General features: G+C 41.9%; 1 protein-coding gene across 3 annotated transcripts in view; it reads right to left on the minus strand.

Annotated features, from left to right (window-relative positions):
- TIAM1 (TIAM Rac1 associated GEF 1) overlaps positions 1–24,587 on the minus strand; it is a 230,278-nt gene that overhangs the window by 87,174 nt on the left and 118,517 nt on the right. For all 3 annotated transcript variants that reach the window (XM_030914607.1, XM_030914608.1, XM_030914609.1), the window contains 5 exons: positions 22,724–22,948; positions 20,430–20,615; positions 14,514–14,660; positions 9,943–10,017; positions 6,855–7,025 (listed from right to left, as the gene is read on the minus strand). In XM_030914607.1, coding sequence (XP_030770467.1) covers positions 6,855–7,025; positions 9,943–10,017; positions 14,514–14,660; positions 20,430–20,615; positions 22,724–22,948 — 804 coding nt within the window. The remainder of the gene's footprint in view (positions 1–6,854; positions 7,026–9,942; positions 10,018–14,513; positions 14,661–20,429; positions 20,616–22,723; positions 22,949–24,587) is intronic.

Raw genomic sequence — 24,587 nt, forward strand, 5'->3', positions numbered from 1 at the left:
TGAACACATCAGTAACATTCCGAGGGTATCTCAGGATTTAGTGGCAACAGCTGACTCACATCTCCACTTCTTATTTGCTTCATTGTGCTAACACTGGTGAAATTTTCAACAAAACACAGCAGATCAAAAAGGTTCTTAAACATAACTTCATAGACAGGTGATCAAAGAACAGGGTGACAAGAAAGGCAAGAAAATACTGTATTTACAATGAAAGAAGGCAGCTGTGCCCGGGCAAAGTTGTTTTTTAACCACATGGGGACAGTGGGACAGTTATTAACAGTTCATTTGCAAGCGCATCGGTGTGAAGACTTACTCGAAGTGAAGTGTTGGACTTCAGTCTTATTTATATACTCCCCAAGTGAGACTCTCTCCGGGGGCAGTGCTAATAGGCATGTGTCCAGCTATGGAAACACACTGAATGACTTGCTCAAAGAAAACAATTCTAAAATGGAAATTTTCAAGGCTTCTCCTTCGGTCTAAGATGAGACAATAGATTTTTTTTTTCTGTCTAAAAAGTAATCCTTGAATTAATTTTGAGGAATAAGTAATAACAGCAACATGGTTTTACAGTAGACAGTCAAGAGGATACAGGGAAAAAAGAAAATGCTCTCCGAAAGTTACACAGCAACATGAAAATATATTGCTAGAGATAAAATGTTTAAACCAAGTAATTTTTTAAGCATCCTTATCTTTTAAAGATATATCCTAAAGCGCTAATAGATAGAAATGATATAATATCTGGAATTTGATTCCAAAATAAATAAGAGCTGGGGGTGGGAGTGAGTAAATAGATAAAACTTAACTTGATCATTACAGATGCTAGGTGATAGATACATGAGAATTTATTACATTGTTCCCTACTTTTATACAAATTGGAAAGTTTTCACAAAATAAATATAAAACCTCTTCACATTCAAAGCTCTACAGGTAAGAATTATTTCAAAATAAATAAAATTAATTTTTAACTGGTTCAGTACTCTTTCTACTTAACCCACCCTCAAAATAATACTTTTAAAGTCAAACTAACAGCATTCCAATAACTATTCCAGTAATATATATTCAGTTATATCTAACGAACTCTTAGATACACCAGACACCTTGTGCAGTAGTGAGAATACAGAAACTAACAAAACATAAATGCAGTCTTCAGGACTGTCTGCAGCTGCAAGTAAAAGCCATGTAGATGTGGGAGGTGAGGCAACAGTGGTTTAGCATTTTAAATAAATACGTACATGCAGGACAGGCAACCTGCATTCTTGCAAAAGCACATTTCCAGAAGGTGAAAATGAGTTCACTCTGAACACACAGCAGAAGGATAAAGTTTTCTACCAGTGATTCTTGGGAACCCCAACCTTTCTCCTCTCCTGAGTAACATGATAGTTTGCAGTCTGCTGTGCCGGACACAGATGCCATTCACTGAACACGTCCCAGTGCACCTGGCTTTTGTCCTTTCACTGTCTATATTTGAGACCGGATGCTCAATGTCCAACAGATCCATGATTGTTGATATCAAAGATAGTAAGGGTGGAGGTGAAAGCCCGGGGAAATATAAAACAGGGACTTTTTAAGTGTGCTACCTACTGCTGGAGAATCATCAAGATAAATAAACAACAACAAAATACTAATATTAAGGGTGATGTGTTGAGCAAGAAAAGTTTTCCTAAGAGAGATCAAAGCTGCAAATGCTTCCCACCTACCTGGGTCCTCACTGAAATCTTTAATTAGAAGCAAAAATTTTGGTTCACCATCTGTTTCCGACTGAGGCGGAAGGGAAAGAAATGAAATTTTATGGGTTCTTAGTAACAGGAACAAATCCACTTGGAAACCTTATCATCATCATTAATAAACACTTTGTGGGCACTCCTTAATGAGACTGCCACGGAAACAGACTGTCTTCCAGAAATCAGGCCAAAACAGCAACCTCACCTAAGAAGATTCTGGTTCCTGAAACTTCAGTGTGAGAGACAGCCCACTGTCAGGCACAGATAGCCTAAGGTGGTCCTGGTGTGGACTATGGAGAACTCCATTACCCTCTAAATGCTACAGCGCTGAAAACATTTCTACATACATGCAGAGAATGTCAAGGCACTTCACTTAAATTGTGTAATGCACTGCGGAGAACTAAAGAATGATAACTATAGCAATGGTAATCAGAATGATTCTTGACTGGGCGTGGTAGCTCACGCCTGTAATCCCATCACTTTGGGAGGCCAAGGTGGGCGAGTTGCTTGAGCCCAGGAGCTTGAGACCAGCCTGGGTAACATGGTGAAACCCTGTCTGTATCAAAAATACAAAAATTAGCCAGGCGTGGTGGGGGTGAGCCTGCAGCCCTGGCTATTTGGCAAGTTGAGGTGGGAGGATTGCTTGAGTCTAGGAGGTCAAGGCTTCAGTGAGCTATGACTGCAACACTGTACTTCAGCTGGGGGACAGAGTGAGACCCTGTCTCAAAAAAATAAATAAATAAGTAAAAGGAAAAAAAGATTCTTGCCACCAACCATCATATTTTTCAAACTTGTTTAAGTTACAATAATATCTTGATAACTTAAAAGAAAAATCAGCACAAGCAGCGAACATAAAAATTATAATGGTCTTACTTGTAACTTAAGAGCCCTCATTTTGGTCAGTAAAGAGTTACTCTCAAAACAGGACAGTGGATCAAAATATATACCAGTGTGTCTTATTATTTTGGTAAAAGCTTCCGAGTTATGAGCCCTTGTTAATCATGGCTGGTTTAACATAAAAAGAAAATCTTAATGAATTAATTAAATCAGATCATCAGAACTATCAAGAACAATTTTATGCTCCTCAGATACCTGTTAGTCAGTATGAAAGCAAGTCAAACAACTAACCATGTACAGAATACATCTTTGTGCAAAAGAATTTCAAATGTTAATGGATATTTAAACATAGTAATTCTAAATGTGTGGCCTTGCTTTAGACATAAAACATTCAAGTGAAAATTCAAAAGAAAATTCAGACTTGTAAAACAGTCAAGGAAAATTCACTTAGGAAAAAATTTAAATGGTATAAGTTTGTTTTCCAATGTACATGTACTTAAGTTACTAGCATTTGATTCATTTTGAGGCAATGTAGCCACAAATTATACCATAAGTATTATGGTAGAACAATTTTTAGTTTAGTTGGCATAGTTTTTAAAATTCACATCTTACTATGACTATTTCAAAGGATGAAACAGCAAAACACAATGTAGATATTTTCAGTAAATAGTTTGCACCAATTAAAATAGATAACATGTCTCAGAGTTTACTGCCTTAGATCTCCTAATCCATTATGTTTTGCTCTTCTATTTCTCTTCATATTCTTCCATTTCAGTCAAACTTCTAGAAGACATATAAACATGCAATTACTGCATACAGAAATACAAACATGTAGTCACTGCATACAGAAATATGTATCCACATACACACACACAAAGTGCTATCGTAGAATTTCTAAAGATATTTTCCCTCCCCTTCAAAGTAACCTTTTCTTTCTTTAAACGCCAATGGTTATAGCTATCCAAAGCCATAGCTGACGTAGTAAAAGCATGAGACACATGGTCATATGTGAATAATATCAGTACGTATAAATGAATGAAAATATGTTGCAATTATTTTTGTACTTGTAACGATCAGAATATATCCAAAACCTATAGGCCAACATGGTTACCTGCTATACTTAGCAACAATCATTCCAGTAACATCTCTGACATGAATTGTATATGAAATGAAGATCTTGAAACTTTTACTATACCAGAACTTGACTGGTGCTCAGATGGCAGATGGCAAACTGATGTGAAATGATGTGGATCAAATAGAATAGGAAAGAGAATGAGCTGAATGCAAGAGACAGAAGAAACAGATTGATTATTAAATATTAGAGAAAGCATCTATCACCAGACATTGAGAATAACAATAATGAAACAAAAGACAGGCATTTTTACAATCATCTTTGTTTTCAATGGGGTGGGGCGGGGGGGAATATTCACCATGCTATTAGATTGTTAATAACATGGGGCACTGTTTTCCCCATTATCTCCTTCTCTCTTAAGAATAAAATCAGATCCACTAATTACAATAAGGTGTTTTCCAAGGAAGAAGTAAGCTTTAGAAGGCACCTGGCCCTGAGCATACTATATCACTTTTCCTACATGGGTGTTTTCCCAAAGACCATCAAATTCTGAAATGCACACACAAGTCTTCCATTTTTAAACTCATGAGATTTTTTCTGTGTGTGTATTTCTAGTACAGATGGGGTTTTGCCGTGTTGGCCAGGCTGCTTTTGAACTCCTGGACTCAACAGATCTGCCCTCCTCAGCCTCCCAAAGTGCTGGGATTACAGGCGTGAGCCACCGTGCCTGGCATAAACTCATGAGATATAAAGCTTGCTCCACACCACGTTGTCTTTGCTTTTATTTCTGTGTCTTAGGAAAAAGAACTGGGCCCAGGGAAAATTGGGCAGGACTTTTACTGTTGGAGAAAGGGATTGTGTACCTTAATGATGCCATCAGAAACCCTTCAAGTGACAGAAACAAACACTTTAAAGGGGATCAGTCCACTACATTATCTAGATATGGTCTCTAACTGTGCAATGACAATACTATTCTTCATTCCTCTAGTGTCTTCCAAAACAAAAGCTTGAAATATACGTAAACTGGGCCAATCATTCATTGCTTCACTCATTGATCAATCTTCCACCAATCAATGGTAATTGGAAAACTTTGGCTTAACCTTCGATTCCCGATTGAGTTGAAAGCCAGTGTGCGTAGGATGCTCCAAAGCCATGTTATTCCTCTGGAAACACCTTCCAGAGTTGGGCTTATACAAAAAGGCCAGAAAGTCCTACTTTTAACATCTTCATCTGCGGATCTGACAATAACTCTTCAGCTCTGCAGAATGTTAACGCGTCTCTAAAGAATTGTGCTAATCTATAAATAAAGGAATGCAGAAATCCTCTACAGACCAGTTTTGTTAAGTAATTAACATGAAAAAAACTGTGAACAGAGATACCATTATCTCCAAAAGCTAGAACCCTCGTACATGAAGTATTCAAAGCATATAGAGAGGTGCTATCATTTATTTTTAACATCCATGTCAGGGCTGACTTTGGTTATGGCCCAAAACAAGTGATTCTTCTGTTTATCCTCCACATCCATAAGACATTTTAAGAGGCTAATTTGAGCTGGACTGTTCCATTTCCCTGATTCATATGAAGAGCCATGTTTCTTCTTTAAAAAGCTGCCTGTGATTTGCTTTTTTTTTAAATACAAAAATTGCTGATTGTATAACTACAAAACTGAGGTACTTGTGGAGGTAGTGAAAGTCATTCAGTATTTACAAACATTGTGTTGAATGATAAGATCTTTCTTTCTTTCTTTCTTTCTTTATTTATTTATTTTTTGTTTTTTTGAGACGGAGTCTCGCTCTGTCACCCAGGCTGGAGTACAGTGGCCAGATCTCAGCTCACTGCAAGCTCCGCCTCCCGGGTTTACGCCATTCTCCTGCCTCAGCCTCCCGAGTAGCTGGATTACAGGCGCCCGCCATCTCGCCCGGCTAGTTTTTTTTTTTTTTTTTTTTTTTTGTATTTTTAGTAGAGACGGGGTTTCACTGTGTTAGCCAGGATGGTCTCGATCTCCTGACCTCGTGATCCGCCCGTCTCGGCCTCCCAAAGTGCTGGGATTACAGGCTTGAGCCACCGCGCCCGGCCATGATGAGATCTTTAAAACGTCATTTTATCCATCCAACTTCTTCTAGGATAAAATTGTGATAGAAAAGCTTTTCATTTTTTTTTTCTTTTAGCAGCCCCAAAGAAGACCAATTTGCTCCCCTAAGAATTTATTCTAGATTCTTCTGAGCCTTACTGATTGTCCTTCCTGAAGACTAAACCCAGGTTCTGAGAGTTCTTGTGGACACCCGGCACTGCAGGATGCACCCAGCTGTACAGAAGCCAGACGTGGGTTCAGTCTCTCCTTTGCAACTGACTGTGATGTGAGCTCAGGCAAGCAGCTAAGGCCCTCACTTCCTCCGTGGGTACAATGGCAAAGTCTCAGCTCTTTCTCAGGCTCAGACCTGATATGACTACCACATAGAACTATTAATGCTATTCGTTATGTAAAAATAAAAACAAGCATGCAAGTAAAGTTCTTCTTTCCTCTCTCTCCCCTAACTTAAGGCCATTCACCTGGCTGCCCATCAGGGGGAAACATGAAACCAGGTTCACTTTGAAAAAGATCAAGGCATTTCTTCCATGGTTTAAGGTGAAAGTAGAGAAAAGGAGCACAATCATTTGTCCTGTTTCTAAAAAGGCTAATTCTGTGTTCACAAAAGAGGAATTTCCCACCAATGGAGGTCAAACTTCTATTTCCTTCCATTTTCCCAAATTCTAAAGATGCCCATAGTGTATCAGTTAAAGAGCAGGTGACAGAACGGTACCCATAATATGCTGCCACTGAACCCATGTACGTGTGTGTGGGGAAAAGAGTGAATGGTCACACGTCTAAACGTTTACAACGGTTATTTTTGGATTGTGTGAATAAGAGTGGCCTTAATTTTCTGTTGTTCTTCACCTAGATTTTCTAAAAGGTTTGCAGCGAGCATGTGATACGTGCATTAGAAATCTATCAAACACACACGTTGAAAGATGCCACTTAGAAGAGTTCCTCTCCTTCCAAAGGTGAAGCATTCACTAATATAATTATGAATATTATCACAAAGGAATGCAGTGCTGCTCGAAATGAAAGAGAGGTGTGTTTAAGCACCTTCCTCTCCCACATGACTCCAGGTTTCCATGTGTGCCTTAGAAGATGCCTACACCCCATTCTGTTCTTGGAGAAACAACCCAAAGCAGCTCCATACCTTGCAAATCAGCTCCAGGGTGTCCCGTGCAGTGTCCCCCGGCCGGACGACCGTCAGGGCAGGCTGATTATTGGGCAGACAGAACCAGGATGGAGTGAAATACTCGTGGACCCAAATGTCGCAGTCAGGGTTGTGCTGGTGAACGTTAGGTAAGACCACTTCTTTCTCCCTCTATAACAAGAAATCAAGTTAGCAGGGCACCAGCAGTGGAGCTCTGACAACCCTAGATCCCCAGACTGCACACAGCAATCACCGATTCCTATGAAAATGGCCCAGGGCAGAAGCAGAGGCAGTGGTGGGAGGCAGGGGAACCCTTGGAGAGAGAGAAACTACTGAGAAAGCAGACTTATGGTGCAATGGGGAGATTTCAAACCTCAGCTGTGAGGCAGGCTTCACACCTGGCCCACAGCATCCATAGGTGATCATGGTGTGAATGAGTGGGCATCAAAATTTGGAAGAAAGAAAGAAAGGGGTCACCTATTCAGCTTAGCTTCATGGTTCTTATTTCTTCCACAAACTCATGTCAAGTTTCAAGCAGGGAATTCCTACAGCAAGCATATCTGCCATGTGAACTTTACAGTTCAAAGCAATGATGACGCCCCAATAATTTTTTTTTCAAAAAGATAATGTTTTAGCACTACATATTTATATTTATAGAGAGCATCATTTTTGTGCTCTCCTTGGACCTTCAGCACCACCCCGGGGACAGAGACAGTTCCATTTTCCAGATGGAGGTCAAAGAACTTGATGGATAACCTCATGGCACAATGTAGCAAAAACAAGCCTCCTTTGCTGCCATCGCTGTATCCCCCCATCACTGTGCCTGAGGACCAGGGAGTGAAACGAAGTTTGTGAATGTGGGAGAAGGGTCCAAAGTCCTCCTTCAGCAGCTGGGTTAAACCTAAGCAAGCTAAGCAGATGAAGCAGAGGATATTCCTTAGATTGATACAGTGTTACGTTGCTTAGATTGATACAATGTAAGGAGCCCATCTCCCACCCCCCACTCACACAACAAGTAAGCAAGGAAAGAATGATGTTAGATTTCAGCAATGTAAACATAATATTGATGCTCAATATATGCTAAGTAATAGGCCTTCATTATTGATTTATAAGCAGGCCACTAGTTGGTAAATATGTACCTACTGATCAGTAAGAACAAGGCTGGTATCAGCAAATTACAAGAAGAAACAAATTTCCCAATGAAGGCTGAGAGGTGGTAATACAACCTCTGTTCATAAGAAGAATGGAATCCAAGAATGGGGAAAACGTAAAAGCCACTAAACTAAACCCAACTGCGGAAGGTAATTTCAGCCTTGACTTTGAACAGAGTTGCTTTAGCAGATAAGCTGGACTCCGGGGAAGGAACTGTCAAAAAGCAATCAACATACCTAAATCCCATTAACTATAATTGGAATCTTCTGACTCTGTTCCAGCGTGCCACATTAAATAAATGCCCCTTAGCACTGAATCAACCCAGGTTTTGCATCTAAACACTCTGAGAACAAGGGATTCTAGCCAGGATGTGGGAGAAAGAGGTATCTTGGAAAAATGGAAAACCAAAAATGCTACATAGAAATCCAATGGACAAACTTTTGCAGTTTCCAAGTTCTGCGGTCTAGAGAAGATATCTCAGTATTAAATGTGGACTAATAATGGTATGCAAGATGAACTGGCCAACCTCAGAAATGACCAGGTTAACATCAAAAACTATGCTTGCATTGCACATAGGCCCAAAAACTGAATTTCTTCAAATTTCATCAGAGACAGACGCTCAGACAGTGGCCATGGATGAGTATTTCCAAAGACAGTGGCCTTTATATCCAGGATAGCATCATTCATTAGCAGTTTGGGTATGAAGGAAAGAAAAGGCCTTCCCATGACCACTCTTCTCTCTTCCCCCTCCAATAGCAGAACTCCTCATGGCACTCTGGATTCTGAAACTCAGTTCCATCTACAACATGAGGCTGAGCCACTGATGACTGACACTACTTGGTTACATGGCAACTGAGGGCTGAGTTCTGTCATATTGATTCTGAGCCTGAGAACCAGAGGATCACACTAAGGTCACATTATCAACATCAGACCACCCCGCATCCCCCACACAAACAGGCTCCCAGTATCACTACTAAGGTCTTGAAAACGAGAGACATCTATGTATTTAGAGGCTGAAAAAAGTGGCCAATATAAAAAAAAAAAATCAGTATTTTTATGGGCTTTCAATCAGAGCAGTTTGAAAGCCCCTGTTAAATCCAAGTACAAGGCTGAACCAAGTCTGTGAATCTTTTTTTCTTTTCTTTTCTTTTTTTTTTTTTTTTTGAGACAGAGTCTCGCTCTGTCGTAGGCTGGAGTGCAGTGGCTCCATCTCCGTTCACTGCAAGCTCTGCCTCCTGGGTTTACACCATTCTGCTGCCTCAGTCTCCTGAGTAGCTGGGACTACAGGTGCCCACCACCATGCCCAGCTAATTTTTTTCTGCATTTTTAGTAGAGATGAGGTTTCACCATGTTAGCCAGGATGGTCTTGATCTCCTGACCTTGTGATCCGCCCACCTCGACCTCCCAAAGTGCTGGGATTACAGGCATGAGCCACCATGCCCAGCCGAATATTTAATTGAATACTTGACTTGGGAGGCAAATGCGTTTTTGTTGTTGTTCTTTTTTAAAAGAACACACTATCAGAACAGTTCTTTGAAACTAATGGGAGCAAAACAGCATGTGTGGGCAGAGAGGGAGGGTAGTAAGAACACACCTCTTCGGAAGAGAAGTTGTACACAGAAAGAAATTGCAATGGCATAAAATATTCAGCTATTCAGAACCCAAATTTCCTCTTACATTCTAGTGAGAAACTCACACATCGAATGGTAAGTATGGGAAATGTGATGTCAGCAGGAGAATATTCTCGCTACCACTCGGTTTTAAATATAAAATGATTTTCCATCTCTTGTTGACTTATTACATAACTTTTAAAAACTGATCATTTCAGTTTTTAATATTGAGTTTACTTAATTTTAGTAGCTCAAGACAACACGGCACCATGTATATGTTGATGCACTTGTGGTACCTTTAGAAAAGAAAACACGTTTATTTTTACCTTGCCATCTGGAACAATGTCATCAAATATTCCCTCTAAAGACTTCTTTACAGTTTCGGTTCCCTCTCCAAACACCTGCATATACAAAAGTACCATCTTAAAAAGGAATCTGGGCAACAGGGCATACGAAATCTAGGAAGGGGGAAGGAAATGGGCATGGCTATGACAAAACCTTTCACACATGTTCAGATACTCCTACATCAAATCCCAAAGCAGGTACAATAATTTATGGGAGCAGACCTGGAAAAACACACCCCTCTATCTAGATCACTTCCCTATGTCTTTGACAGTTGGAAAAAAAAAAAAAAGTTTGCTCTCAAATCTGGATAGTTCATCTCTATTTAAAGAAAATAGGCTGGGCATGGTGGCTCATGCCCATAATCCCTAGCACTTTGGGAAGCTGAAGCGAAGGACTGCTTGAGCCTAGGAGTTTGAGACCAGCCTGGGCAATATAGTGAGACTTCATCTCTACAAAAAAAAAGAATTACATTAAATTAGCCAGGCATGGGGTGGTGCGCACCTGTAGTCCCAGCTACTCCAGAGGCTAAGGTGGGAGGATCACAAGATCACATCACGCACTACAATCTGGGCAACGGAGGGAGACCTTATCTCAAAAAAAGTAAAGAAAGAAAGACACTAGGCTAGACATGGTGGCTCGTATCTGTAATCCTGGAACTTCGGGAGGCTGAGGCAGCAGGATTGCTTGAGCCCAGGAGTTCTAGACCAGTTTGCTCAACAGAGTGAGACCCTGTCTCTACAAAAAATTTGACAATTAGCCATGTATACTGGCATGTTCCTGGAGTCCCAGCTACTTGGGAAGCTGAGGTGGGAGGATCACTTGAGCCCTGGAGGTCAAGGTTGCAGCGAGCTGAGACTACACATCACTGTACTCCAGCCTGGGCAACAGACTGAGACCTTGTCTCAAAAAAAAAAAAAAAAAAAAAGAAAGAAAGAAAGAAAGAAAGAGAAAAATATAAATATAAATAAAAGAAACTAGCAAAAGCAACGAGCTAGATAAACCCACAATGAAGCATTTCTCTTATAGCCTCATATACCCGACCAGATACTTGTAAATAAAAATGTTTGCTTTGTAATACTTTCTTAAGTAGAGCATGAGAATATTAGTTTTTTACCTCAACATGGCAACATAGTTTTTTTAATTTAAAAAATAGAAAACTGTCTCTTCTTTGAAATGTAATCAATCCTGCTAACTTAAAGATATCATGAAAATTAGAATAGCATGTAGTATCAGGATAATGTACACAATTAAGAAAAAGCCTTTCCTCCATGCAAATAAAACATACAAAAGCATACAATGTTTTTAACTTTTTTTTGGTAGAGATAGGGTGTTGCTCTGTTGCCCAAGCTGGTCTCAAACTCCTGGCCTCAAAGAATCCTCCCACCTTTGCTTCCTAAAGTGCTAGGATTATAGGCATGGCCAACACATCTAGCCAAAAAACAAAACAAAACATAATTTTTGTCCATTTCAAATTACAGATTTAATGAGTAGATTTCTACTGGGATGTTTATGGCTAAGCAAAAGGTTCTTAAAAACTCATACTTTAGGGGGGAGGGGAGAGGGGGGAGGGATTGCATTGGGAGTTATACCTGATGTAAATGACGAGTTGATGGGTGCTGACAAGTTGATGGGTGCAGCACACCAACATGGCACAAGTATACATATGTAACAAACCTGCACGCTGTGCACATGTACCCTAGAACTTAAAGTATAATAATAATAAAAAAACTCATACTTAAAAATTAAAAGAATTGTTTGACATTACATTGTGCTTTGATTTTAGAAAAATGTTAAAACATTCTATTGAATCCATTTAAATTCAGTCATATATTTCAGTAGAAATGGGCGGTAACGTAACCTGGTGCCAATCAAGCAGAAGCACATGAACAAAGGGTTTTGCTAGAAAACAAGTCCAAACTGTTAAGTCCAGAAGCAGTGGGCTGAGCCAACACTCAGGGCAGAAGATACATACACAGTGACACCACCACCTCCCAAAAGAAGAGAAATGGGCCGGGCGTGGTGGCTCACGCCTATAATTCCAGTACTTTGGGAGCCCAAAGCAGGCAGATCACAGGGTCAGGAGTTCGAGACCAGCCTGACCAACATGGTGAAATCTCATCTCTACTAAAAACACAAAAATTAGCCGGGTGTGGTGGCCGGCGCCTGTAATCCCAGCTACTCAGGAGGCTGAGGCAGGAGAATCACTTGAACCCGGGAGGCAGAGGTTGCACTGAGCTGAGATCACGCCATTGCACTCCAGCATGGGAGACAGAGTGAGACTGTGTCTCAAAAAAAAAAAAAAAGAGAAATGCTGATCATTCATGTCCTCCTTTTGCAGGTTTTAACTGAGAACCATCAAGTCTCTTATGTGATTTTTTCTGATGAAATGTTGACTTTCCTCCACTTTTTTTTTTTTTTAGACAGAGTCTTGCTCTGTCGCCCGGGCTGGAGTGCAGTGGCCGGATGCCAGCTCACCGCAAGCTCCGCCTCCCGGGTTCACGCCATTCTCCTGCCTCAGCCTCCGGAGTAGCTGGGACTACAGGCGCCCGCCACCTCGCCCGGTTAGTTTTTTGTATTTTTTTAGTAGAGACGGGGTTTCACCATGTTAGCCAGGTCTCGATCTCCTGACCTCGTGATCCGCCCGTCTCGGCCTCCCAAAGTGCTGGGATTACAGGCTTGAGCCACCGCGCCTGGCCAGTTTTTTCTTTAGATTTACATAAAAGCAAAACCCATGGAAGAAAGCTCAATCATCTACTCTCCCCAAAGACCACAGGACAAACTGCAAAACTGCTTCAGTCTCACACTCGCTTAGCATTTGCTCATCTGCTCTCTGCAGGTTCCATCAAGGATAGGGAAATGCCACACTGAAACAGTGAGTATCAGCCAGGCGTGGTGGCCCACGTCTACAATCCCAGCACTTTGGGAGGCCGAAGTAGGCAGATCACTTGAGGTCAGGAGTTCGAGACCAGTCTGGCCAACATAGTGAAACCCTGTCTCTACTAAAATTATAAAAATAATTAGCTATTAGCTGTGCGTGGTGGTGAGCACCTGTAATCCCAGTCACTCAGGAGGCTGAGGCAGGAGAATCGCTTTAACTGGGAGGCAGAGGGTGCAGTGAGCCAAGATTGCAACACTGCACTCCATCCTGGGTGACAGAGTGAGGCTCCATCACAAACAAAACAAAACAAAACAAGCCGGTGAGTATCATAGTCAGCTAAGGGACTCAGTGCATCAGCTTTCAGGACTAATCTCTTTTCTGAAATTCATTTCTTAAGTAAGTTAATGGCTGGAACTGTCAGAGCAAAAAAAGAGAGATCATTCTATGAAGTCAGTCGATGACGTCTTCTCACTTTGCATAAGGGCACGGGGTGAATAGGTCAAACTAGCAGTCTTAGTCATGACCTCCAAAATGCTGAAGGCCTGACTTTCCAGCCACTGCAGCCCACAAACAGGACATTCTTCTTCCGAAAGACGACAGATGCTCATGTACCTTTAGTCCCTCAAATCTAAACAAGCAGTTCTGGAGCTACTCATTTCTCAAAGTCAAAGGGCAAGGATGACAATAACAACAGACAGTGAGTTTCCCGGAGTAACCCCAGCAGGAGACTGGCCTTGGCGAGTGAAGAAGTCAAAGAAGTCAAATTAATGGGGAAGAATTGGGCGGCTGCACATGGTCAGCGGACCACCCGTCATGGCACCAGGCTATGTTGTGCCCTCATGACATACCGAGATCCCGTTCCAGCCCCTGGACCTGAGCAGAAGGAGGCCGTGGCAGTGGGCAAGCTCTCTCGGATTCCTGGCTCCTCGTTCCAGTAGGCAGAGGATCTGCCCATTTAATGTCAACCCCAAAAAGTCAAGGGCAGAGAATAATCAGATTTCCCTGGAAGATGCTTTCATGAAGTGCCAGAGGCAGCTTAAAAAGCATGGCCAGGAACAGTGGCTCACACCTGTAATCCCAGCACTTGGGGAGGCTAAGGCAGGTGAATCACGAGGTCAGGAGTTCAAGACCAGCCTGGCCAATATGGTGAAATCCCATCTCTACTAAAAATACAAAAATTAGCCGGGCATGGTGGTGTGTGCCCATAGTCCCAGCTACTCGGGAGGCTGAGGCAGAAGAATCACTTGAACCAGGGAGGTGGAGGTTGCAGTGAGCCGAGATTGTGCCACTGCACTCCAGCCTGGTGACAAAGTGAAACTCCATCCCCCCCCAAAAAAAAAAGACTGCACTCAGGTGCCCACTTGGCTTCATTGCAGAGCCCTGCTTTTTCCTGACGACTCAGGGTGAATTATGCGCTTTGAGTAGGTCTGTAATTAACAAGGGTTTGGAAAGGATGCAGGTGGGAAACTGCAGCTTGGTGACAGACTAATAGCAGAGTTCAACGTTACGGGTATGCATTACCTATTAAAAGTGTCTAGCACAGCTAGCTTCTTTGTGTCAACTAGTTGATTTTAAATAACACTCAGCCTCAATGAAGAAACACATACATCCCAAACTGAAGTGGCCACAGAAGCGATCTGTGTGGGCTCACTTTTCATCTGCTCTGGAACCTACCTGATTGATACTTGGACGTCCCTGCTTCTTTTTGGAGGTAGTATCCAGACCCCACAGAGAAGAAAATCTGCTCCTTCGCTTGCTTGCGGATCTGGACATGGCCTGAGTACGTCTTCTCACTCCAGTTTCACCAGTGCGTGCTGCCACCTGAGGATGGCAAGGACAAGCAGCCACAAGGGAGATGCGTCAGGACCTATGTCTTGAGGCCCCCGTAAGTCCCACCCTTCAAAAAACCCTCCTCCATCATGCCAGCCTACCCTGACCCCAACGCCTAAAATATTTAATCCATGACCCAGATATCCTGGGACTTTGAGAGCCCTTCATGGATTCAGAATAGAAATGAAAGGTTGGCAAATTCAATCCTTGTTTGAAATCACCAGCAAAAATACATAATATAGGAATAAAACATGTATGTTCTTTTTCCAAAAATGACATGTCCTTCTGGTCACAGGCTTGAACTACAACAGCAAGGGAAATAAGCCAGGCTTTCTCTCCAAATGCTACAGAGCTGTTTCTGCATTCTACTGAAAAATGGTGCTCAAGCGTCAGCAACAATAGTGGAAAAACAGCAGATTTTTGTTCCTGGGTTTCCAGGTTAAATCTAAAATTACCAATCTCTACTATTTTGTTTGCTTAGGATAGATATAATCACATTTTAAAATCAGGCAATTTGATGGTTGGCCCCCAATATCCATCCTCTACTCCATCTTAGAAAAATCTCCAAAGTAGGCCAGGTGCGGTGGCTCATGCCTGTAATCCCAGCACTTTGGGAGGCTGAGGCAGGTGGATCACCTGAGGTCAGGAGTTCAAGACCAGCCTGGCCAACATGGTGAAACCCTGTCTTTACTAAAAAAATATAAAAATTAGCCAGGCATGGTGACAGTCACCTGTAATCCCAGAGGCGGGTGGATCACCTGAGCTCAGGAGTTCGAGACCAGCCTGGCCAACATGGTGAAACCCTATCTTTACTAAAAAAAAAAAAAAAAAAAAAAAAAACACACACACACACACACACACACAAAATTAACCGGGCGTGGTGACAGTCATCTGTAATCTCAGCTACTTGGGAGGCTGAGACAGGAGAATTGCTTGAACCCAGGAGGTGGAGGTTGAAGTGAGCTGAGATCACACCACTGCACTCTAGCCTGGGCGACAGAGCGAGACTCTGTCTCAAAAAAAGAAAAAAAAAAGGAAAATCTCAAATACCTCAAATGTAAGTGAGCATGCAGCCACTAAGTCCAAGATGACTTATTTTCCTTGCAGCAGGGCATGGATTGGGCTTAAGTTCTGGTCAATGGCATATAAGCAAAAAAACTATTTGCAACTTCCAGGAACTGTGCTCAACGGGAGGGGGTTTTCTGTTACCCTTTCCGCTATCCTATCTGTTTTCTTTTTCCTGATAAAAGGAAGGTGTGTGTTGTGGTCGAGGATGTCCCTACCCAAGCCTTTTCAAGGATGGCAGAATAACAAGACAAAAGGGACCGGGCTCAGTGAGGATGAAGGCACTTTACCAGACTTGCATCACTTACATGTCCTACGTTTAGGTAAATGGGAAAGAAAACTTGTATTTTTTTGTTAAACAAAAGCTAAACTCTGTCGAGATATTACAACGCGCCAGAACCCAGAGAAGCATTTCTTTTTCTTTTTCTTTTGAGATGGAGTCTCCCTCTGTCGCCCAGCCTGGAGTCCAGTGGCACGAACCCAGAGAAGCATTTCACAAGGGAACACCCTAAATGTAAATCTGTCACCAGGATAATTGCTCAAGTAGAATCTCCACAAGGACTCCAGAAAGTCCTCCCAGGCAAAACATTCAGGCTTGAACTTTATCCTACAGGTGGCAAAAGCAAAGTCCCAGGAACTTAAGGGAACTTCTGCCAGAAGATGTCTCCATGGGCCACCCACGGGCTTGCCTTTCAAAAAAAAGGGAGTGGCCGGAGGAACAGCAAGTCAGACTTGAAATGAAACTTCTCCACCCACTCTTTTGTTGCCAGAGGTGAATGTCTTGGAACCTACTTGTAGATTCCCACACAGGCAGCTCCCGATGTGACAGATGCCAACTGACAGCAGTGTAGGGGATGAGGCACTGTTGGTAACATGAGGGGCCTCCCCAGCAGTCAGCGTGCTGGTTGGAAGGCACGCCTCTCTGGGGCTTCAGTACTGACAATGTAAACACCGCAGAAGCCCCATGGGTGGATTGGCAGGGACCCCTACGTACATTAAAAACAGGAATCAAAACAGCTTCTCTACGAGGGTATTAGAGGGAAGGTTTTTGGACCCAAACAAAAATAGGAAGATGAGGGAGCTGAGAGGTCTTAGCATTTTGCATTTTCTCAGCTTAGCAGGTTAAAAACAAAACAAAACAAAACAAATAAACCCAGATCAGGGCATAGAAAAATGTGGTATCCAAGACACTGGTGGGAATTTTCATGAGAAAGATCTTAATCTAAGATTACACTGGAGATGTCACAGGGAACAAAATCACAAGACTAACACACCGTAAGATACGCAAAAATTTTCTCCATTTTCATCACTTTCTCTGTTAAGGGTAAACAAAGGTTGTAAAACGAATAAATTATAACATGCAGACATGCATAGGCTCACGTGACTATGTCAACACTGAATAAATGGTGTTAAAAATTTTAAATTCTAGAGGAAAAAAGTGTCCATTTGGCCTCACGGTCATACAGTCATTTTATAAACAAATCCAGTCATTAATAGTGACACATACATAGAGGCAGCCGTATAAATATGTCGACATATATTACCGTTTGCTTTCTTCATACACACAGCAATACCTGTACTTACCGTGTCTAGTTAATTGTTCTAGTTAATTGTTTACTTATTTCTTACCCTTCTCTCCCACAAGAATATAAGCTTCAAGAGGACAGGAACTCTGTGCTGTTCACTATAGTCCTAATCACAAGGATAAAACTGACGGATGCCAGGCACTTACATATATTTGTTGCTTGAACAAATAAATACATAAATACCACAAAGCAAAAGCATATCCCATGTAATATGGTGACAACAATGAAAAGGTAACTCTTCAGTTTACAATTTCCAGACAAAGAGAGCATGAAAGAGAAATCCATACACCCAAAAACATTCTCAGTTAACCAGCTGACCAGTTAGTTTAGGCTGTTTAACACAACACTTTACTTAAGTTTCTTATAAGCAGTATTCTAAATTGCTTGGGGCCTTGTAAACTGCAAAAGTAACCACTACCTCCAAGACAATAATGACTCAAAATGAGCAAAGGGATTTAGAAAAAGGGCTGGCAGAAGAACTGCTGGACCAGAGCTCAAGAGTTTCTCAATGATCTTTGCCCAGACAATGCCTCCCTTTGTGGCCTGAACCTGATTACTCTATCATTCTGCTCATCTGTGCAAACAAGAACAATGATAACCTTCTTTCAAAGAGTACAGCAGGGGCCCTTCAGTTAATTACTGCAAATCACGCAGCATTACGGGAAGCTTTCTCAGTGAATGCTACTTCAATTGTAGCTCCAATCTCCCCGACCCAGCCCTGTTTACCCTCACACCTCCTCCTTCCTCCTCCCCCACTGAAAAGAAGAAAAAAAAAATCTGGACAAAGACTAAATTGAAGAATGTTTCAACCCCAAGGAGAAAAAAAAATCCCAGGGGTCAAATGACAAGGAGAGGAGGGAAAGAAAATAAGAGTCCCTAATAAATCAGACTGTAAAATTCCCTGCCTGGGATCTTCCACAGGAGCTAAAGCAACAAATAGGAACAGACACCCAACAGGCTCGCCTGATTTGTTCTGTCTGAAATGAAACCCCTCACAGAAAAGAGAAGTTGCAGGAACATATTGAAACACCCAGACTTGTATCACTGACAAAGCGAGCAAAAATCCAACAAAGGAACAGACAGTTGAACGTATGGACTTCAATATTCTTTAAAACCACTGACCAAAACACCTCAGAGTAACTAACTCTCCCATCCCCATCTTCAGCTGGCCAAATTTTAATAGCCTGCCCCCTGAAAGAAAAGTATACACACACATCACAGACATTGAGACGAAGGAAATTAGAGGGTCCGAAGATGAATTATGGAAGAGTAAAATGGTAACCTTCTCAGGGAGGTTGCGCCCAATGACTTTGAAGAAAATAATGAAAGCATACAAGTTTTAGAGAGAAAGCAAAATTATTTTCTCCAAAATCCAGAAGGCACAGTAAGAGGAGGGAGCCACTTCGATGCTCAAGGTTTAGTATTAATACAGATGGTACCTCAATGACACCACGAGTTCCCTTCATAAAAATGCGCCCTCAATGGATGATATTCTGACGAGGAGATAAAGAAGAATTTCTATCCTAGTTTTTTGTTTGTTTGTTTTTGATTTGCAGAATAGGTGAACTGAGATTTGGCTAAGTTAAAAATGGGTGTCCAGGTCTCTGAGAAATAGATCTGGAGTCAAAAACTGAAAACCTTTTGTAAGTTTATTCAACACAGCACTTTGTCCCACTATTGAAAAAACAGGATTTAATAGCTGTATGGAGAGGTGGTAGCCAGGGAGACCAAGAGCTGAGCTGTAATTAGCAGAACAAATCAGGATGCCAGTTTTAATAACTCCAGAAATTGGTTTAAGACTTCTTTAAAAATGTAAATCTACCCCTAATTATCTGAATGATGATGCTAATCTATTTATAAAGAATACAAACGCCTCTGACTGAATTATAGCTCTGAATGCAATCGAAGGGTACAGCTGACAAAGCAAGAGAAGAACAGCACAGCTAAGGTTTTACAAAGCTGTTTCTGGAACCTGAGACTTAACATTTAATTCCCTAGCAAATGTGCTAAGGTGCAGTACATTTTAAGTGGGTGTCGACTTGGATAGACTAAAACCATGTTACTCATACAGCAATTTTTGAGAAGGAGCCAAAAGTACACAAAGCTGCTCGCAATTTAGCAAGTACATGAAATTACAGATTATAAACACACAACACAACTACACAGTCTGCCGCCGTAGAGGTCAGATGGAAATTCCCTTCCTCAAGCAACGCATATGTTCAGCTGGCGAATCACGGAGGTTGCCTTGCTCTAATGCATCGGGTATTCGTGGTCATCAAAACAACAGTAAAAATAAAGTGAAATGGAGATCTCCAAAGAGATCTGTGTTCCATATATGGTGTATGTATTATGTGTATGTGAGTGATTGAGTGAGAGAAAGAGATAGAATGAGAATGCGTGCGTGCGTGTGTGTGTGTGTGTGTGTGTGTGTGTGTATATATATATATATTTTTTTTTTTTGAGACAGAGTCTCACTCTGTCGCCTAGGCTGGAGTGCAATGGTACAATCTTGGCTCACTGCAGCCTCCTCCCAGGTTCAAACAATTCTCAGGCCTCAGCCTCTTGAGTAGCTGGGATTACAGGTGTGCGCCAACACACCCAGGTAATTTCTGTACTTTTAATAGAAATGGAGTTTCACCATGTTGACCAGGCTGGTCTCGAACTCCTGACCTCAGGTGATCCACCCACGTTGGCCTCCCGCAGTGCTGAGCCATCATACCCAGCCTGAGAATGCATTGATGTATGAGAGTGAGCACTCCACTCACCATTCCCACAAAGTTAATATAAAAAATAGGTATTTGGGTTCCAAACATGACACTGCCTGAAGACGACAAGAGCTATCAACAAATACTACACGTGAACAACGCTGAAGATGGTACCTTTCATATTTTCTTTGTACAATAGCTTAGGCCCCCCCATCAAGAGATGCTTAAGTAATATATTTTGGACAGGTTTAAATGGAAATTTGCATCCACTGCAATAGGAGGGCATTTCAGAAATCCACACACAGCAGGAAGCTTGAAAAACACTTAGGAGACTCTTGTCAAGTCCTGCTCAGGATTAAGTGTCAAGCTTAATGTTTTTCAAAAATTCATTAGCTTCTACTCACCAGGGCATGAAACGATGATACAGAAAAGATTCCAAGGCGGCCCATGGCCACTTTCGTTGGTCGACTTGCAAAAGCAAGAAGCCTTTTGGGGTTTGGCAGCTCCCCACCCTGAAGGCTGGCTAAATAACAGCGGAAACGAAAGAGGTCCATTTGGAACTGCTCAAGATTTTGCTCCCAGACAAAGATCTACGGTAGTAAAAACATGGGAAAAGAAAAAGTGAGAAAACGGGAAACAAATGTTAATATTTTCATCCTATACAAATCTACATGTCGTAAAGGCATTCATTATAATCCTAAGGAATAAACAACAGGTACCTAAGTTTCTTAGTTATTTATGTTTCCTTCTGCAAAGATCTACAGCCATAAATTCAGCATAATAAATAGAAAATGACAAGTTCCTCTGTTCCCTCCTATTTTGGAGTTCGTACTGGGGGCATGATAGGTCTGTCAACTCCAAGCTCTGGGCCACAAACACAAGACTGAAGAAGTAAAAATGTAGAGATTTCCATCACCAGAGAACTATATGACTTAACAAGAGGTGGGTTTTCATATAAAGAAAAGTGAGACGAATTAAAGGCTAGAAGCAATCGACCAAGTGCTTTTGGGAAGAGTGTGGTAGCCTGTAACAAAGGGTGGAAGTGGAACACAAGATGGTGGAGACCTAGGCTCTGGAATACAAAGTTCCAACTGTAGCATGTCCCTGAGACATTCCCTCATTTTTCAAAATGGCAAAATAATACCTACCTCATAAGGCTGTTGGGATGTTTGAAAAAGATAATACAAGCATAAGTACAAGGTCTGGCATAGAGTGAAGGCTCAGTGATGCTGACAGATAATGATGAATGGTTCAAATCTCCCTTTGTGCTTCGACAAAATATAGTATCACTGTACACACATGTTCATAGCAGCACTGTTCGCAAAAGGTGGAAACAGCTCGAATGTCCATCAACAAATGGCCAATAAACACACCATACATACAACGGAATACGATTCAGCCAGAACTCAGGAGTAAAGCGCTGATGTATGCTACCATGTGGATCCACCTCCAAAACATGAAGCTCAGGGAAGGAGCCAGACAGAAAAGGCCACGTACTGTGGAATTCCATTCACATGAAACACCCAGAATAGGCAAATCCATGAAGATAGTGCTGGGGGCAGAGGCGAGCAACTGCTTCACAGGTATGGGGTTACCTTCTGGGGCAGATGAATACATTTCAGGGCTAGATGGGGTAGTGGCTGCACCACATTGTACACGTACTTGATGCTACTGAATTGTTCGTGTTAAAATGGTTGATTTTACATTATGTGAATTTTGCGTCAATTTAAAAAAACACGATGTCAGGTAACAAAGGGAAATCCCAGAGGGAGAGAAATGTGGAAGGCCCATGTCAATTGTTCAAATATTTAAATATCATTTATTCATGTAATTATTTCCTAAGCATTAGGACAAAGTGTCAAAGCATTACCAGATGGCTGTTACTGACAGCTGCATAGCAGGCAAAAATGTCCTTTGTTCATTTCACTCAATCTTTTCTGTTTAGCATGAAATATACTTATGCACATATAAAGCAATTATATATACATATTTGTATCTAGATATATATAGACATAGTCTTGCTCTGTCACCCAGGCTGGAGTGCAATGGCACAATCATGGCCCACCACAGCTTCCACCTCCCAGGCTCAGGTGATCCTCCCATCTCAGCCTCCTGAGACTATAGGTGTGGCTAATTTTGTATTTTTTATGTAGAGACAGGGTTTTGCCATGTTGGCCAGGCTGGTCTTGAACTCCTGGGTTCAAATGAGTATGCCCACCTCAGCCTCCCAAAGTGCTAGAATTACAGGCATGAGCCACCATGCCCAGCCAAATATATCTTTTGAATGTACTTTACCTTTTCCAAATTAAGAATTCAAAATTTATTGAGGAGTCAGAAATGAGTCCCCACCATAAGAGAACTCCAAGTCCGTCTGATAATATGGGAAATGAAATTGGCAAAACTTTCTAATTACACAGATCCCTAGAACAGCACATCCTTGGTGGGGACCAGGAGCTCCTCTATTGGGTTTCTGTCTTTCATTCAATGTAATATTGTTCCGTTTAGCTGTTAACAATCAGCTACGAACAAAGAGTGAAGAACACCGACAGTCACAATAAAGAACTCAGCATCCTGGATGACAGGCTGTCGAGGAGATATCTGATGATGTTTCACGATTAAAAAACAGAAAAAAAAAAAAAAAAACCCTTTTAGAGACCTAACAATTTTTGTCTGGATCTAAACACAGAAGAACAATTACCTGATCTAATATTGTTTTCTTTTTCTTTGAGTCAGTGACTGAAGACAGCTGCATTTCGCCCATTTTCTTCATCTTTTCATCCATGTCAATCTTCTGCTCCAGTTTTTTGATCTCTGATTTCAGGAGTCGGAGCGTGTCTTCCTTGTGGTGGTGTCTTGCGACCGCAGTGGCGCAGGCAGAGTGGATGGCGGTGATCCAGTTTTCAAGCTCCGTCTGGCTAGTGGTCTGTACCAGGAAGAAGGGGCAGGAAGAAAAAGGCACCTCTTAGGAACTTAAGAAAAATGAACCGGAGCATTTCCAGAGAAGCAATGCCTGGCAGTCGAGGTGACAGGTCTAGACACCCATGGATAAGGCTAACTTGACCTCCTCTTCCTTCAGGAAATTAGTAACAAAAAGTGAGTCTCAGGTCAGATGCCCACTCTCCCCTCCCCTTCAAGGGCTGTCCTGAATGAAGTCACCATGTCTGCTCACTCAGTGTACTTATTGAACTCACGTGTGAAAGTGACACGCCTAACACAGACAACTTGGTGTCTACTCACGAGGGTGCCTGTGAAGCAAAGGTCGGTTTCCAGATAAGTCTGGTCAGTTACAGGGCATGAGTGGGACTGAGGGACATCACCGACATAGGAAGCTACAACAGCCCTGCCCTCGTGAACCACTGCAACCCAGATCCAAAGGTCCTATCCTGGTGCTAATCAGCAAGACAGAACTAGGGTTGGGGAAGCGGTCAGGTAGCCAGAAGAAATACTGTCTTTGGGGACTCCATGGGAGCCTCTAAGAATTGCAGCCGCCCAACAACACTCCACGTGCTAAAAGTGGCCTATTTGAGATGGGCATTAAGAAAATGGTGAGCAACATCCGTCAATGGTGACCTAAGTGGGACTGGCGTGACTCGGTGTTCTGAAAGGCAAGTCAGAATAGTTTTCAAGAGACAGCACATGTGTGATAACTCACTATTAATGATTCTTTAGGAATTCAATCGAGTTTTTACAAGTGAGGAGATATTGGACCTTTCCAGGTATTCTCTTAAGTCCAGAGAGATAAAACAAATGCTCAGAAGTTAGCCCATCTCAAGAAATAGTCTATTCAGCCACAACAATAATAAAGGAGCTACTAACATCATTTTTCGTGCACAAAAACACTTCATTGTTTTTTCCTTTGAAGCACCTTCTTAGTTTTCTGACTCATTTGAGTGATGGCTTATAAACAAAATTCTGGGTTTTTGTTGTTGCTGGTGTGTGTGGTTTTTTTTTTTTTTTTTGGAGACAGGGTCTTGCTCTGTTGCCCAGGCTGGAGTGCAGTGGAGCGATCCTGGATTACTACAGCCTCTGCTTCCCAGGTTCAAGCAATTCTCCTGCAGCCTCCCGAGCAGCTGGGACTACAGGCCTGTGCCACCACGCCTGGCTAAGTTTTATATTTTTAGTAGAGATGGGGTTTCATCATGTTGCCTAGGCTGGTCTCGAACTCCTGACCTAAGTGATCCGCCTGCCTCGGCCTCCCAAAGTGCTGGGATTACAGATGTGAGCCACCATGCCCAGCCACTTGTAAACAATATTTTATTAACAGGACCCCACCAGCACATGACTCTATGCTGGCTGGCAGCTGGAACTTAAGTCAAGAGAGTACTTTATCTTTATTACTTCTGAATCGGATCAGTTTTGTATTCCACATAAGAAACAGCATCAAATATTAAAAATGGTGTCAACCAACAAAGTCACCTCCCACTGGGCAAAACTAACTGGTCCAGCAGTTGTTATGTGGATAACAAATATTTTGCCTGTGGATAAAGAAGATTTCAATACGCTAGACAATCCAAGAAGAAAGAGCAGAAGTACCACCTGACAAAGCAAATGGAATCACTTTG

This window comes from Rhinopithecus roxellana, chromosome 13 (assembly GCF_007565055.1).
Source record: "Rhinopithecus roxellana isolate Shanxi Qingling chromosome 13, ASM756505v1, whole genome shotgun sequence".
Classification (NCBI taxonomy): Eukaryota; Metazoa; Chordata; class Mammalia; order Primates; family Cercopithecidae; genus Rhinopithecus; species Rhinopithecus roxellana.